The 18588-nt window shown below is 43.3% G+C and overlaps 1 protein-coding gene across 1 annotated transcript in view; it reads left to right on the top strand.

Annotated features, from left to right (window-relative positions):
• Positions 1-18588, top strand: part of ANKFN1 (ankyrin repeat and fibronectin type III domain containing 1) — a 475518-nt gene that overhangs the window by 219329 nt on the left and 237601 nt on the right. Inside the window, exon 7 of the mRNA XM_044299903.1 lies at positions 6475-6582. Coding sequence (XP_044155838.1) covers positions 6475-6582 — 108 coding nt within the window. The remainder of the gene's footprint in view (positions 1-6474; positions 6583-18588) is intronic.

The following is an 18588-nucleotide window of genomic DNA, read 5'->3' on the forward strand; positions in this document are numbered from 1 at the left end:
GCGGTTATATGTGTTGAAAGCATGTCTGGGAGTCAGCAGGGTGGCAGCATTGGGAGGTTGGGAGCCAAACATGCCTGGGGTAGACCACCTGTTTTGCTGCACCCTACCTGCCCGGGAAGTAGTGGTGTAGGGGTTCATGGAAGCACCGGCGGTAGCAGTCAGTCAGTGCGGACTGTTGAGGGGAAAATCGGCTACTTGGCGGTGTGACAGTTTTGTTAGATAGCCGGAAGAGGTTAACATGGCCATATGTAGAATATGTGGGCAGAAGGTGAAGCGTGGCCAGGGTGCCAATGTTGGCATCACAGCCCTGCTTCAACATATGCAGCATCACCATATGTGGTATCTTGATGCTGCTGCAGCTACTGCCATCTCCACACTTGGTCACCTTGCCACTCTGTGGTATCCTGATGTGGAGGCTGCTACTGCCATCTCCACCCTTGGTCACCTTGCCACTTTGTTCTATCCTCCCGATGCTCTACTGCCATCTCCACACTATGTCACCTTGCCACTCTGTGGTATCCTCCCGATGCTACTGCCATCTCCACACTTGGTCACCTTGCCACTCTGTGGTATTCTGCTGTTGCTGCTGCTGCTACTGTCATCTCCACACTATGTCACCTTGCCACTCTGTGGTATACTCCTGATGCTGCTGCTGTCGCCACCTCCAGACTCGGTCATTGTGCCTCTCTGTGGCCTCCTCCTGATGCTGCTGCTGCCGCCACCTCCACACTCTGTGGCCTCCTCATGCTGCTGCCACTGGGCCACTATTTTGCCTTTTGGCCTGGCTGACATCATGATGTATTTGACCTTTCTGCTTATCTGGTAGAAGGAAGGAAAAATTAGACGCACAACAGATCCTGTCTGTGTAGCAGCTGTAAGGCCTGTATGGTCCCATCAGAATTGGCTTATGATTTGGTAGCCAAAAGCAGGAGTGGTTACAAAACAAAAAAGACATGCAAATATTCCATTCACGTGTCATCTCTGTTTTAGATCCACTCCTGTTTTTTTGGCATTAGCAATACTGATGGATTATTGAGCAAATGATCCAAAGGATCAATTTTTGTGGGTTATTGTTCTGAGGGATCAGAGGAAGGGGAAATTAAACAGTGACATCAACACAAACTTACTGCTGACACCCTCTCCACTCCGGGGGGGGGGGCAGGGGGAGGCTCTACTTGTATACGGGTTTAATAGATTAATAGAACAGGTTCTGTAGACATCTATGTGGAATCAGCTGACAACGGTGTAAAAGGAGTGCGCTTCTTCTTGTTGCTAACATCGACCTGTAAGGCTGAGTTCATACTTAAGTTATTTGGTCAGTTTTGGCCCCGTGACTGCCCTAATAAGTGAAGTGTGCAGTGATTCTAAGAGCGACGCCTGTCATCTGCATGTCATATTATTTCACTACCAAAGCAGATTCCCTATGTGTGTTACTGCAAGGCAGAGTGTTCTACACCACTATAAAGGCTCCCAGCAACCAGGAAATAGCAGTTTTTTCCCCCAAAATGTGGCGAACCAGCAAATCAAAGTTTTAAAAAATTCGCTCATCTCTAGTTATCACCTCTATCTGCCACACAATGGTCAGAACTATGTAGTTCCCTGCACCAACGTCTGTCACTGGAGCAATATGTAAACATCTGGATGTGGAGTAGCATCTAGGACCCCTGTCGATTTAATATTGATTTCTTATCCTGAGAAGAGACCACCAATATAGAAATTCTGGACAACCACTTTAAGGTGGCCATACACATTAGATTGAAGTAGGTTGATTGTTGAACAACATCTCAATGATCATCTGGTGAACGATTGAAGCACCAGCACAGACTTACGTATTTAGGTCTACTGTATATTGGCTGTTACAGTCATTCAAGCTGGCCATACTATAGGAGGAATCAAAACATTGTTTCACTGAAAGATCATTCGTGGACTAGTGATTATCAGATAAAAAATCTACACGGGCAGCTTCTTTCCAGACATTGATAACCTGCCTAAAACAATTGTTCATTGTTATACTTCACCAGACAAACAATAGTTTTGGTTGAAATAATCAATTTTGATTCGAATAAGACTACTGGCTCATGCACACAAACGTGTGCATCCGTGCCTGTGCTGAGGACCACAAATAGTGGTCTACAATGCACGGGTATCGGCCGTGTGCCTGCTGTTTGCGGATCCATTTACTTGAAAGGGCTCATGATCCACAAGATTCAGTTTGCACTACAAAAAAAAAAAAAAATAATAATGTATCTGTCTAATACCACTTCCGTGGACTTCTGCTCCATGCCTCCACTCCCCATCACTCCATACCTTCAAGTGAATGGGTCCACATCCGTAATATGGAGCGCACATGGCCTGTATATTGTGGACCTGCTGTATGCCGGCTGCAATACGGGCATGGGCCGCACACACTCGTGTGCATGAGCCCTAAAGCTTTTTTTCACATATGTGGCACAGCTCTCCGACAGGCTGCTCCAGCAGAGAACAGCCAGATGGATCTCTCCGGTTCTTGCATTGCCGGATAGTGCCGCAGGAGCCATTGACTATAATGGGGTCTATCACAGATCCAGCGGCTACCCATCAAATACGCTGGGATTCGGCCAGACAAAAACGATTGCATGCAGTGTTTTTTTGGCTGCCCGAATCCTGGCATATTTGCCAGGTAGAAACTGGATCTCCACTGAATCCCATTATGGTCCATGGGAGCTGGCGAGCATGTGAAACATTTGGCTATGCTGGATTCAAAAAGCGCTGGCAGGCTGCTCTCTACAGATTGCTCTAACACTAATATTGAAACTAGCTTAATGTGTTTGGCCACCTTTACTCTTTAGGCTACATGCACACAAACACAGTTTGTTTCCATGTCCGTTCCATTTTTTTTGCGGATAGGATGCGGACCCATTCATTTCAATGGCTTCGCAAAAAATATGGAGAGCACACCGTGTGCTGTCCGCATCAGTATGTCCATTCCATAGCCCCACCCAAAAAATAAAGCGTGTCCTATTCTTTTAGGCATTGTTACAATGGATCCACAAAATAAAACGGATGGCATACAGATGTCATCCTTTTTTTTTTTGCGGATCCGCAATTTGCGGACCGCAAAACACATATGGTCGTGTGCATGTAGCCTTAGCCTGAAAACTGGTGTTGACTATATATACAGTTGCAAGAAAAAGTATGTGAACCCTTTGGAATGATATGGATTTCTGCACAAATTGGTCATAAAATGTGATCTGATCTTCAGCTAAGTCCCAACAATACACAATCACAGTCTGCTTAAACTAATAACACACAAATAATGAAATGTTACCATGTGTTTATTGAACACACCATGTAAACATTCACTGTGCAGGTGGAAAAAGTATGTGAACCCTTGGATTTAATAACTGGTTGAACCTCCTTTGGCAGCAATAACTTCAACCAAACGTTTCCTGAAGTTGCAGATCAGACGTGCACAACGGTCAGGAATAATTCTTGACCATTCCTCTTTACAGAACTGTTGCAGTTCAGTAATATTATTGGGATGTCTGGTGTGAACCGTTTTCTTGAGGTCATGTCACAGCATCTCAATCGGGTTGAGGTCAGTACTCTGACTGGGCCACTCCAGAAGGCGTATTTTCTTCTGTTTAAACCATTCTGTTGTTGATTTACTATGCTTTGCTTTGGGTCGTTGTACTGTTGCAACACCCATCTTCTGTTGAGCTTCAGCTGGTGGACAGATGGCCTTAAGTTCTCCTGCAAAATGTCTTGATAAACTTGGTAATTCATTTTTCTTTTGATGATAGCAATCCATCCAGGCCCTGATGCAGCAAAGCAGCCCCAAACCATGATGTTCCCACCACCAAACTTCACAGTTGGGATGAGGTTTTGATGTTGGTGTGCTGTGCCTCTTTTTCTCCACACATAGTGTTGTGTGTTTCTTCCAAACAACTCAACTTTGGTTTCATCTGTCCACAGAATATTTTGCCAGTACTGCTGTGGAACATCAAGGTGCTCTTGTGCAAACTGTAAACGTGCAGCAATGTTTTTTTGGGACAGCAGTGGCTTCCTCTGTGGTATCCTTGCATGAAATCCATTTTTGTTTATTGTTTTACATATCGTAGATTCGCTAACAGGGATGTTAACATATGCCAGAGACTTTTGTAAGTCTTTAGCTGACACTCTAGGATTCTTCTTCACCTCATTGAGCAGTCTGCACTGTGCTCTTGCAGTCATCTTTACAGGACGGCCACTCCTAGGGAGAGTAGCATCAGTGCTGAACTTTCTCCATTTATAGACAATTTGTCTTACCGTGGACTGATGAACAGCAAGGCTTTTGGAGATACTTTTATAACCCTTTCCAGCTTTATGCAAGTCAACAATTCTTAATCGTAGGTCTTCTGAGAGCTTTTGTGTGAGGCATCATTCACATCAAGCAATGCTTCTTGTGAAAAGCAAACCCAGAACTGGTGTGTGTTTTTTATAGGGCAGGGCAGCTGTAACTAACACCTCCAATCTCATCTCTTGATGGGACTCCATTTGGCTGACACCTCACTCCAATTAACTCTTGGAGATATCATTAGTCTAGGGGTTCACATACTTTTTCCACCGTCACTGTGAATGTTTGCATGGTGTGTTCAATAAACACATGGTAACATTTAATTATTTGTGTGTCATTTGTTTAAGCAGACTGTGATTGTCTATTGTTGTGACTCAGATGAAGATCAGATCACATTTTATGACCAATTTGTGCAGAAATCCATATAATTCCAAAGGGTTCACATACTTTTCCTTGCAACTGTATGGTCAGCCCAGGACCTACAGTCTACTTAATCCACCACTGCATAGACCTTACACATTTAGTCAACCCATTAAATTGCTTAAGCAAGTTAATTTTTCTAAAAAAAACTGTTGCAATTGAAAACAATTTCATGTAAAAATAATTGCAGAATTTGTCCTAGGCTACTTTCACACTCATGTCATTGATCTGCACAGACTGATCCGTTCAGATAATACAAACGTCTGCATCCGTTCAGAACGGATCTGTTTGTATTATCTTCAATATAGCCAAGACGGATTTGTCTTGAACACCATTGAAAGTCAATGGAGGACGGATCCATTTTCTATTGTGCCAGATTGTGTCACAGAAAACGGATCCGTCCCCATTGACTTACATTGTGTTTCAGAACGGATCCGTTTGGCTCAGTTTCGTCAGACGGACACCAAAGCGGAATGGAGACTGAACTGATGCATTCTGAGCGGATCCTTTTCCATTCAGAATGCATTAGGGAAAAACTGTGAGATCCCTGAATGGATCTCTCAAACGGAAAGCCAAAATGCCTTAGGTGAACTCTTGTTTGAGCTACATAACTTGAACTTCCACGCAAGTAACATACGCTAGGTAAAAAACATTAATGGCAGCCAGTTCAGTGCCCACAAGCATTGTTACACAGGCTGTAAGTGTCAGTCCATGTGTGCAAAGGTACATAAAAATGGACTCGCTGAGGGATTAGGTTACATAGGTAGGTCGAGGAGGGACCTTCTGCAGAGAGACAGAGGCACAGAAGGACACAGAGGCTTCTGCTGCTCGCTGCAGCAGTGACCCACCACAGCTGAGTGTGTGTCGAGGGGGACCAGTAAGCAGAGACTGACTAGGGAGGAGTGGATAGTGCCAAAATAGTTGTGTTGGGGATCATAAAGTTCATTACTTATTTTATTATTCATTACTTTATTATTTTTTTTTTAAAAGAAAACATGTCATCAGCTTAAGAACCCCTCTATAGCCTGTAAAATGTGGCTGCCATATGGGACATGTAAGGATTAAAGAGGTCATTCCATGATTATTGTGAAAAAAAATAAAAAATCAGACATACTGTATAGTACATGACAATCTCTAACAAAGCTAGAACCAGCCCTGAACCTCCCTTGGATCCAGAAATCGCCCCATTAATTGCTATCATTTCTCTGCTAAATGTATTTTAAGCTGGCATGTGTGTAATTTTTCAGGGGCATGTCCGTTCCTCTGCATCTGGTGGCAGTGGAAGGATGGAACTGAGCATTTGCGTCCACTTCAGTGTGGTGGACAGAAAAATTACAAAAAGAACAAACAGCAGGTTGCGCTATACAGATACATTTTATTGAATAACTCAGTGGCTATACTAAATATTTCATTACATGCAATTACAAAAGTATTCAGATCTTGGTGCTGGTTTCAAAACTGTAGAATAGTTTTCATGGGACAACCCCTAATATCAATGGGAGGCACTCAGTACCTGTTACCCATCAAGATAACTCTGACTCAGCTGAATAACATAGACAGAATTCACACAGGAAGAAAACATTGAACTTTCTGCCCTGTAATCGTTTTTATTTATAAGGTACGAAAAACCAAAGTTGTGAGAGATGAGAGTAAATATAAGTGTTGATGTTTTAATGTCATAGCAGATTCTTGCATCTTTCTGCCATTACTGACACCTCAACTTTGCATTTGCTTAACAGACTGGAAAGACTACGACGGGCGAGAGCTTAAGCACAAGGGACAGATTGAGGCATTGGAGCGTCTGCTCCAGCAGGTCCGAGCCGTTCATCAGCATTACAGCTGTCGAGGTAAGAGTGAAAATATAAACCTTCTTAGACTTGGCTCCTAAGGTGTCTGCTGAAGTTACTTCTCTTTCATCTAAACTGGAGTGTCCCAAGTGTCAGCAAGCTAAGAGCCAAGCAAATCTTCCAATTTAGTCTACTAAGAATTTGAATGATATTTTTTAGTTATAAAATACATGTAATAAAATATTCTAATCAGTTTTGTAAGAACAGAATTAAAGAACTGTGGAGCAGATACTGGAATTAATAAAGATTTGTGGCCACCTGAAATAGAAGCTGTGTACAGAGGCATAGCCTTACCTGCACCATTATAGTACTGGCCTTCTTCTAGTAGAGCAAGAACTTTGGGATTTTCTCATCTTCCAGGTGGCCAGAACTGATGCCATCATTATAGTCCTGCTCCAGAACTCAAGCTCTTGTAAAATACCCAAGAAAGTGAGTTGTTCTTCACATGATCCAAATAAATTAATTTAAAAAGGGACATAAACTGAAATATTTTGTTTTCATGTTCTATCACCTAATTATCTAAAAATAGTCATAACAAAAAGAAGAGACACCCATGTACTGGTTCTGGTTTCTTGTCCTTCATCTGTAAGATACCGGTTTTCTACAGATGATGGTCTCTTTCTTTTTTTGAAGGAGATCTGGGCTTGGAGAAAACCCCTAGCCATGTTTCAAGGTTTTTTAGAGGGTCAGATATTGACTTCCAGGGTAACTTCCTATGAGTATCTGAACCCTACTCTGTTTTGCAGCCCTGTTCCATTTAGCCAAACCAATGAGTCTTTTCTAGTGGACACAGGTAACCCATATCTATAGGCTCCATATAATGCTTAAAGGAGTAGTCTAGATTGGATAAATTTTTAATTAGGCCCCCTAGCCTGGCCTTAGTGGCGCATTGTGCAAGTGACCCTGTCCATATTCTGAATGGAAGTACTGCAAAGAGAGGAGGACTGAAAGATCATGGAACAGAGCCATAGCACTGGACTGGAGTGGCGCGGAGCAGGCGAGTATAATTCTGTCCTTAGGTAGCGCACTCTAGGGGAGCTAATTAAAACTGTACCCAATCCTGGAAAAATCCTCCCTAGAGGCACTGCCATGTTTCCTTAGCTGTTGATCCCATCAAGTTCCATTGACAACTCTCTCTGGTTTAATCTGGAACATTTATCTGGATTTTGAATGCAAATGCAAGTACTTATATCTGTTTCACATTGGATACTCCTGTAGCACAGAAAGTGTTAGTAAAGTGGAATATGTAGCAGGTATGTTGGTAGATGGAGGATTGAGGATGTGGAATGGATTAATAAAATGTGCTTATCTCTAGCAATGAGAGGCACTAGACAAAAGATCCATGGCACATGTTTCACATATTTCAAATTGCTCCATTGTTTATGTGGTAGGTTCTTGGCAATAATAGCTCCTGAAGATCAGTGTTCACAGATCCCAAATTATTCTTATAGTGTGCATTATAAATATAGATGAGTGAATCAATTCTAAAATTCAGACATTTGACCCAAATTTTTTAAAACATTCTAATTCTAACAAACTCCAACTTTGTGTGATTCTATTCAGGAGAACCGAGAAAGAGAGACTTTTCCAGGCCATCACAGCACTTTCGATTTGGGTCAAATTTGCTCAGACCCGTATTGAATTGGAAGACCGGTTTGGCCAAATCAAGCCTGAATCATATTTTAAGAAATTTGCTTATCTCAATTTAATCAATCTTTGGTTCCATGAGATATATTGTGAGATAATTCATTGAACAAGTTCAAGAAGGACTTGAGTGCCTTTTAGGTTACGGGTACTATATCCAGGGATTGGAGTCAGGAATAATTTGTTTCTGTAATATGGGGAAATTAGCAACCACCTCCTAGGGGTTTTTCTTCCTGCACTGTAGGATTATAGGTTAGACTTGAGGAACTTGTGTCTTTTTCCAACCTAATTCGCTATCAAACTACTACTACTACTACTACTTTTATATATAACAGTGCTGTTTTTCCAAGTGAAGTCCTTGACAGGCTTCAAACCAAACTCGTTTTTTTCTTCTTAAAAAAACACTTTACATATTCATTGTACACCAGCAAATTGAAGGATCAGGGATGAAAAGGCTGGTCTTAAACACTGGATGAAAGTGCTTTGCAGCTTATGAAGTGCAAGACGTTGGATAGTACCCAGACGTGGTCAGGGAGCCTCAAAAGCAACAGGAAAATGTGGTTTGTTTTCATAGAAGTATTAACTTTCCTTCAAAGCCATTTGTCTCTTTCTGTATAAACTTGTAAATATTATTATGGAATTCAAGGAGAATTTAAAGCAATATTTTCTTTGGTGGAGTTAACGTTAACTCACCTGAAGCTGTAAAATGTAAGAGGCTGGTATTTGCCAGAGTGATACAGAATTATTTGGGAAAACTGTGGTCACTCCAATTAGAGGTTTTACTATTCTGACTGATTCGAGGCCAATATTGTAATGTTATCCTGTAAAAAATGTAACATGATTTATTATTTTAATAAAACAAATTCTTCTTAAATATTTGGATTTTCACCATACATCCCAGGAGTGGACTGTCATCATAGACCATGATATAATTCCAAATGTACGCAGAGCGAACAAACGCCCGGTATAGTCGCTGTTCTAAAGCAATGACGTATTACAAACCAAAACTGGACTCAGAACAGCTTTATCTGAACAAGTACAAAAACTTTTATTGAACTCACAATAATAAAAATTACATATCCATACATATAGATGAGCAGCACAATGCCACACAGGATAACGTTATATGGTCTGTAGTAAAACAAATAACAATAAATAATCCCAAACCATGCAGGATGTATTCTTACACGGCTAACAGTCAATACAATATAAAGTGCATAGTGCAAATTGTGAACAATAACTAGGGAAAAATTACAGAAATCAATACAGACCAAGTCCTCCTGGATCCCTACACGTGTTTCGCGTTTTGCTTCCTCAGGGGATACTGATGGTGTGTGTTGCCTGTTCATATATAGTCTGCATGTTGATTAGAACATAAATCACCTGAACCTATCATGCAGGCCGAAAACCGGAAGTGCGGTGCGTTCCACGCTGGAACGCACACCCACTTCCGGCTCCGTCTGTGTCCGGACACTCTGTATAGCCCTGCATAACCATTCTACATCAAAGGGAACTTATCCCAGCGAGGGCCGCAGTAAAACCAAAAATTGTTGGTTTTACTGCGGCCCTCGCTGGGATAAGTTCCCTTTGATGTAGAATGGTTATGCAGGGCTATACAGAGTGTCCGGACACAGACGGAGCCGGAAGTGGGTGTGCGTTCCAGCGTGGAACGCACCGCACTTCCGGTTTTCGGCCTGCATGATAGGTTCAGGTGATTTATGTTCTAATCAACATGCAGACTATATATGAACAGGCAACACACACCATCAGTATCCCCTGAGGAAGCAAAACGCGAAACACGTGTAGGGATCCAGGAGGACTTGGTCTGTATTGATTTCTGTAATTTTTCCCTAGTTATTGTTCACAATTTGCACTATGCACTTTATATTGTATTGACTGTTAGCCGTGTAAGAATACATCCTGCATGGTTTGGGATTATTTATTGTTATTTGTTTTACTACAGACCATATAACGTTATCCTGTGTGGCATTGTGCTGCTCATCTATATGTATGGATATGTAATTTTTATTATTGTGAGTTCAATAAAAGTTTTTGTACTTGTTCAGATAAAGCTGTTCTGAGTCCAGTTTTGGTTTGTGATAGACCATGATATGCCCAAGAGAACTGACCTTTCTATTGTAAAACAATTGACTCATAATTTGGCTCGAATCGCCAGTTATAGAAATGCCTGCTTATGGTTTGTGCTATACTACTATTATCATGCGGTAGCTTCTTATTTCTGTGTCATTTGATGCAATTGCTAACAGTAAGGTTCCTTTAAAGGCTATGGATACCTGCAAGGTAATTTTTTTTATTGAGTGCATTTTACTCATTTTGGGCTAAAAAATTATCTTTTCAATTGGTTTTTATTATAAATTTTGAGCAGTTTTTGTCATATCTTGGGTTAAAAATCAGTCTATTTTCAGACTTTCCCTCCTGAGTTCTGTCAGCTTACGGCTCATGTTAAGCCTTATCTCTGATCTCCTGACGTCATAAACAGTCATTATAGCAAAACTCTTATCAAACTGAGAAGAACATGGCTTAAATGAGTGTTTATCACTAATTTAAGTCATTTATCACTCACTTTCTGCAACATTCAGTCTGGAGAGATCCACAATCTCTAGACAGATTTATAATTTTAAGTCAATACCTACGTTTATGGGCATTTTAGCTAAAGGAGAGATGCAAAAGTACAAGTTGAATTATTACAACTTAAAATTAAGTTGCCTTTAACAAATATGTTAACAATGAGGGCAGCACAGTGGCTCAGTGGTTAGCACTGGTGACTTGCAACACTTGCAGGGTCCTGGGTTTGAATCCGACCAAGGACAACATCTGCATGCAGTTTGTATGTTCTCTCCGGGTTCTCCAGTTTCTTCCCACACTTGAAAGACATACTGATAGGGACCTTAGATTGTAAGCTTGATGCTAATGTCTATAAAGCGTTGCTGAATATGTCAGAGCTATATAAGTGCATAAAATAAATTGATAGTCTGTATCTTTTCTTAAAGAGGACCTGTCACCTCTCCTAACAGGTCTGTTTTAGTAATCATATGTATTCCCAATGTAATGTTATTCCTGTCATTCCTCCTAAAAACATTAATAAATTGACATATAAGTGTTACCAGTTGGAGGGTCTGTCAATTTCAGATTGGTGGGGATTCGACTCCTGATACCCCCACCAATCAGCATCATAGTATACCAAGCACAGTGGCATTTGTTGTATAGTAGCTGTACTTGGTTTTTCAGCTCAGTTCCTTTCACTTTAATGGGCCTGAGCCATAGAACTGCCATTTGTCTAATGGACAAGACAAGCCAAGGTAAAGGATGCAGTACTTACCCAGGTGTCGTAGCCCCTTCAAAGAGCTGGTTGTTGGGTGCCAGGAGTCAGGCCCCTACCGATCTGAAGTTGATGACCCAGACTATTTAGGTATGACAACATAGTGTACTAGCTACACGGTCAAGTCACATTACTCTGACCACCAGTTAATATCCAGAGTAACCGCTGTGTGAAGCATGGACAGCAGATAGATGGGCTGAGAGTGTCTCAATAAGGTCCTGGTAGTTTGTCACAGGTATCTAGAGCCATACTGCCTGCAGTGCATCCCACAGCAGATGTAGGGTGCATGGGTGATCCATAGAGCAAACAAAATGATCAAGGTGGTCCTACAGATGTTAAGTTGGGTTTCTGGGGAATTAGCAGGCCAGGGTAGTACTTGGAAGTCTTGGTCATGCTCTTCCAACCAATGTCAGCCATTTCTAGCCATGTGACCTGTTGTGTTGTCTTGCATGAAGATCCCATCCGCTCCATGGAAGATAATCAGCATGTATGGGTGTATGTGATCTGCAAGGATGGAGTCATGCCCCATTCATCAGTTGAGAGTGTTTTCCACATGGATGAATGGACCCAGAGAATGCCACAAACATTCCCCAGACCATAACGCTGCCACCACCAGCTTGTGTTCTTCCAGGAGTAGGTGCAGGATGTTTGTTACCTGATGTTTCTCACCTGACATGCCAACGTCCATCTGTTCAAAGAAGCAGAAAACGTGACTAATTAGAGTGCGCAATCTTTTGCCAATCAGCAGAGACCATCCACGCACAGTACAGACAGACAGTAGCAAGGTCTTTATGAAGCAGGAGTCAAAGCTGTGGAATAAAGCAAGAAATGGGTCAGAGCAAAGCCAAATGAGGCGAACAGGAAACAGGTTGACCAAACCGAGGGAAACCAGCACAGAATTAGGCAATGTCTGCAGACGTAGACTGGCTGCCATGAGCTCATCTTTGGGTGATGGCTGCCTTGGCAACCTGGTTCCCCATGGCAGAAGAGTTGGACCTAAGTCTGATGTGGGCAGGATATGTAGCTGAACCAACCCTGATCCTGGACAGATGAGTAACAGAGATGGACCAGAAGTTTGTCATGGCAGAGACATGGCAGCTCTTATTTGAAGTGGTAATCTGTTTCAAGCCATTGTCACTGTTAGGGTTGTGACACAGTGAGGGGTTGTGTCTGACAAGGCAGGTATTTTCCTCCCAGCACGTGGACCTAGGCTGGTTTCCAGCCAGGTGAGTTTAAGTGCCGGTCCGGGTTTTGGCAGCACCTGGCTGTCCTTAAACAGGCAGTTGGGCTCAGCACAGATGTCTCAGTTTTTGGGATCTGAGGCTTTGTGCCGTACTTGATGGCTGAGAGCCGCACGCTGGGGAAACAGGCCCCCAAAATCCTGCTGTGGACTACTGGTGGCAGAACTGCCACCAAGGTGACTTATATTATATAAACTTTCCATTGTGTGTGAATTAACACCAAGACTGCAAAGTTATGCGCTGTTTTGTGCAATTGCCTCAAGTGTGAATAAACACTGACGTTTTGAGTTATGAACTTGTATTTTTCCTCTGTACTGCACCCGCTTACCCTATCTACCAGAGTGAAACCCCACAGGGTACATTCACACGTTCATAGATCTGGGTACGCAAAAATTGCGGAACAGGTGCGGACCCATTCCTTTCAATGGGGCTGCAAAAGATGCAGACTGCACACCCTGTGCTGTCTGCATCCGTAGTGCCGTTCCACGGCCCCCGCAAAAAAGATAGAGCAAGCTCTGTTCTTGTCCGCAGACAAGCATAGGCATTTCTATCATAAGGCTGGCCATGTGCGGTTCGCAAAATGTGGAACTTCCATGGCCGATATCCGTGTTTTGCGGATCCACAATCTGCAGACCGCAAACCACTTACGGACGTGTGAATGGACCCTTAGAATGAATACATGGGTACTGCTAGCCACCGAGCCACCATTTCAGCGCGTTTTCTAGCCATATATTATCGTACAGACATACTGTATGTACTGTAATTCTCCAGCCTTGGCAGAGATATGACCAGTAATATCTTATTACTGAGTATTAATCTGTAGGTCTCTGTCTTGTGCTCCGATAAGGTAAGAACTATTGTGATTTTTCTTTGCTGCCTGGTAAAGCTGATAACGTGGCGTGCTTGTCACCCTTACGCAGTGCACATCTGATAGATGCCCGGAGAATGTGTTCTGGCCTTGCTGATATGCGAACACAGGGCAGATGTTTTAGTGAACAGTTATATGGCAGCTCTTTATCTTAACTGTGACAATGGAAATGCTGGCAGGGTATTTTGAAAAGCATTAAAGGGATATTCCCGTTATTCCCCTGTGGGCCAGTCCAAGCCTGACTGTGCCATTTAAGCTCTTCCTCAGTGCAATCGTGCAGTGAGAAGGAATGGGAGCTCCCTGCTATCTCATACTAGTGTCTATATACTATGTCTATATATACTAGTGTCTGTATACTATGGGGCACATTTATTAAGACCAGTGTTTTAGACGCCGATCTTAATGAAGCCCTAAATGGGCGGTGGTTCCGCCAAAGTTATGTAGAGCGCCAGCCTCTCCGTAACTTTTGGCGGATCCACCGCCACTATTATAGGTAAGTAAGACAGCTGTAAACAGCTTCCTTTCTATAACTAAAACAGGCATAGAAAATGGTAAATGAGATGGGCCTGCCAGCCAGTCCCCTTCCATGCCCACTTTTTTAGACCTGGTGTGAGCAGGGAGAAGTCGCAAATTCATGCGTGTGAATGCACCCTTGGGCTAAATTTACACGATCCTATGAATGGCTCTGCATCTATTCCGCAATTTTGTGGAACAGGTGTGGGCCCATTCATTTCAATGGTGTGCTGTTGTAACACCCCAGAGTGGTGTTACCACTTCTGCACCTGGCTTCTATTTGTATCTGCTAACATTAATGTCATCTATGCATTCTGTTCCAGGTTCACCACATTGCAATTCTAATGTTATGCAACTGTTATGTTCATATTGAATGTGCCTGGTTCATCAGCAGGTGGCAGCAAATATGGCAGAGCTATCTTAGATAAAATGGAACCTTCCATCCCATTCTAGCCCCAATCTGTGGAGAAGTGGGCTAGTCCCACTTCCTGCAGGAAGGGTGGAGTTGAGTTTGAGTTGGTCTAGCTTACCCCCTGCTAGAGAAAAGTGTGCAGGTCACGTCTCTGCTGGACGTGTCCAAGCCAGCCAGAGCATCCTAAGCTCTGCTGGCCATGGAGGCCAAAGCTTAGAGCCTCAGGAGCCAGAAGGAAAGTTCCCTGGCCTAATCTAGAGACAGCCCATAAAAAGAGAAGTGCAGCATACAAGAAGGAAAGTGTCACCGCCAGATCTCTGAGAAGCTCTGACAGACGTTCTTCAGTACCTCTTGCTTGAGGTTCTTTTGTTTTGGTTTTGTTTTGTTATCTCGTTTCCCTCTCTCAACTGTCATCTAGTTGCACTGATTGCATCCCTTTATATACCCTCCCATACTGCATCACTTTGCGGTTTATACAACTTCCTGGATTGTGCTCACTGCTAGATGCTGCAACTGCTGGTTCCTTTGATAAGTCTTTTCCTTTATTTGTGTTTTCCTGTTGGCTTGATTCTAGGTGACCCTGACTCCCTCCGTATTAAGTGCAGGGAGCCGGTGGTCGAGTCCCCTCACTGTTGTAGGGTTTTCAGGTGTCACACAGTCTAGGTACGAGGACATCCAATTTTCTATCATAAAGATCTTTGCATGGGCTGAGCAGTCAGGGAGAGCTCTAGGGCTTTTATAGGGTTCACCCATTTGTTCCTTAGTTTGGGATCAAGTCAGTTGGATGTCTATTTGTGACTTCTAGTTTTCTGCAACAGCATCCATGACATTATAAACCGCCAAAACCGTCTTAAACATGGATCGGGTTTCAGCCTTGATTAACCGCGTGCAGGGTCTTTCACTGGAGGTAGCAGATCTCCGTAAAACTGTCTCTCAGTTTTAGGTGACCGATTCTGCTTGCATTCATGGAGTTTGTACTGACCCTAAGATCTCGCTTCCGGATACGTTCTCCGGGGGTAGTGAGAATTTTGTTCGTTTTAGAGAGGCTTGCAAACTCCATTTTCGTCTACTTCCCCACTCCTCTGGTGATGAGGAGCAGAGGGTGGGAATCATCATCTCGCTGCTCAGGGATAACGCTCAGTCTTGGGCCTTTTCACCACCGGTGGGGGCACGGCCCCTCCGATCCGTGGATTAATTTTTTGTAGCCCTGGGTCAGATATATGATGATCCGGACCGTATTGCTCTGGCTGAATCTAGACTGCGTCTTTTATGCCAGGGTAAACAGTCCGCAGATATATACTGTTCAGAATTTCGGCGATGGGCAGCTGATTCTGGTTGGAATGATGCTGCGCTCCGAAGTCAATTTTGCCATGGTCTTTCGGCGGGATTGAAAGATGCATTTGCCTTTCATGAGAGACCTACCTCCTTGGAGTCTGCCATTTCTCAGGCTGTTCGTATTGACAGGCGTCTTAGAGAGAGAGGAGAGATCACTCCTTCCTGTCATATTTAGTCTAAGGACAGTGGGGCTGTCTCATTCAGTGCGCAGGGGTCTCAGTCTCTCTCAATCCCCTCTGAGGAGGAGCCCATGCAGCTGAGTTTTCTTGCCTCTATTAATAGAGGATTCAGCTCTCCGGGGAGGGTTTGTTTCTGTTGTGGAGGTATAAATGATTTGGCAAATGTTTGCCCCTCTAGAAGATTCAGGGAGTTTTTTGAGGATAATAAAGAAACTAAAAGAAAAAAATCCTCTAAAAACTTTCCATCTGTTACCATTGGCAAGGTTGATGCGGAAATTGAAGCTTTTCCGTTTGCTTGTAGTTCCCGTTTTGTCCTACCTGCCAGGGTGGCGCTAGAGAGCAAGAACATTTTTTGCGAGATTTTTGTAGATAGTGGAGCAGCTGTCAATCTTATTGATAATCAATTTGCTACAATACATGGTTTCCAGGTATGCACTTTGGGAAAAGATATACCTGTTTTTGCTATCGATTCCGCTCCACTTTCTCAAAAATCGTTGAAGGGCATAGTTCACAATATCCGTTTGACTGTGGGTCATGTTGAGGATGTCTCATGTTTCGTCCTAAGTGGATTACCTACGCCTCTAGTGCTGGAGCTACCCTGGCTCACTAAAAATAACCCCACCATTGATTGGCAAGCAAGGCAAATAAATGATTGGAGTGACTTTTGCAGAGAGAATTGCCTCTCGGCATCTCTTTCAGAGGTTTCTACCAAGACTCTACCATCTTTTCTCTCTGAATTTTCGGATGTGTTTTCAGAGAGTGGTGTCCAGGAACTGCCCCCTCACTGGGAGTACGATTGCACTATTAATCTCATCCCAGGCGCCAAGCTGCCTAAATCTTGTTTATACAATCTTTATCTCTCCCAACCTGAAAGGGTTGCTATGCGTACGTATATCTCTGAGAGTCTCAGAAAGGGACACATCCGACCCTTGAAGTCACCTGTTGCCGCTGTTTTTTTCTTGTTAAGAAAAAAGATGGTTCTTTAAGACCATGTCTGGATTTCAGGGAGCTGAACAGTATCACAATTCGTGACCCTTATCCGCTTCCTCTGATCCCGGACCTGTTTAACCAGATTGTTGGGGCTAAAGTTTTTTCTAAGTTAGATTTGAGAGGGGCATACAACCTGGTCAGGGTCAGGGAAGGGGATGAATGGAAGACGGCCTTCAATACTCCTGAGGGCCATTTTGAGAATTTGGTTATGCCCTTTGGTTTGATGAATGCTCCAGCTGTCTTCCAACATTTTGTGAACAGCATTTTTTATCATGTAATGGGGAAAATTTGTACTAGTGTATCTAGATGACATTTTGATTTTTTCTCCTGATTTCAAGACTCATCGAGACCACCTACGTCAGGTCTTGCTCATTCTGCTGGAGAATAAATTGTACGCTAAACTGGAAAAATGTGTGTTTGCGGTTCCAGAAATTCAATTTCTGGGTTTTCTTTTCTCCGCTTCTGGTTTTCGCATGGACCCTGAGAAGGTCTGTGCTGTGCTTGATTGGGAGCTTCCTGAGAATCAGAAGGCACTGATGTGCTTTTTGGGTTTTGCCAATTATTACAGGAAGTTCATTTTGAATTATTCCTCTGTTGTTAAGCCACTCACTGATATGACTAAAAAGGGGGTAGATTTTTTCCTCCTGGTCGGTAGATGCACGTAAGGCCTTTTCTAGGATCAAAGAGAGTTTTGCTTCCGCTCCCATCTTGGTACAACCTGATGTCTCTCTATCTTTAATTGTTGAGGTGGACGCTTCTGAGGTGGGTGTGGGTGCGGTCTTGTCTCAGGGTCCCTCTCCTGCCAAATGGCGACCGTGTGCCTTTTTCTCAAAGAAGCTCTCCTCCGCAGAGAGAAATTAGGATGTGAGAGATAGGGAGTTGTTGGCCATCAAATTAGCTTTTGAGGAATGGCGCCATTGGCTAGAGGGAGCCAGACACTCTATTACTGTGTTTACTGGCCATAAGAATCTGGCCTACTTGGAGTCAGCCAAGTGTCTGAACCCGAGACAGGCCAGATGGTCTTTTCCAGGTTTAATTTTGTTGTCACGTTCCGCCCTGGGGTTAAAAATGTGAAGGCCAATGCCCTGTCACATTGTTTTCCGGGAGGGGGGAACTTTGAAGACCCGGGTCTGTCCATGGACTTCATTACGGACCTGCCTCGTTCCTCGGGGAAGACTGTGATTTTGGTAGTAGTAGTAGACTGTTTTAGCAAAATGGCGCATTTTATTCCTTTTCCTGGGTTACCCAATGCTAAAACGCTAATGCAGGCGTTTTTTGATCACATTGTAAAACTGCATGGCATTCCTTCAGACATAGTCTCGGATAGGGGCACGCAGTTTGTTTCCAGATTCTGGAAGGCCTTCTGTTCTCGCTTGGGGGTTCGGTTGTCGTTCTCGTCTGCTTTTCACCCGCAGTCGAATGGCAAGACAAAGCGCGTCAATCAGAATCTGGAGACATATCTGCGCTGTTATCTGACTGAGAAT

This window comes from Bufo gargarizans, chromosome 6 (assembly GCF_014858855.1).
Source record: "Bufo gargarizans isolate SCDJY-AF-19 chromosome 6, ASM1485885v1, whole genome shotgun sequence".
Lineage (NCBI taxonomy): Eukaryota > Metazoa > Chordata > Amphibia > Anura > Bufonidae > Bufo > Bufo gargarizans.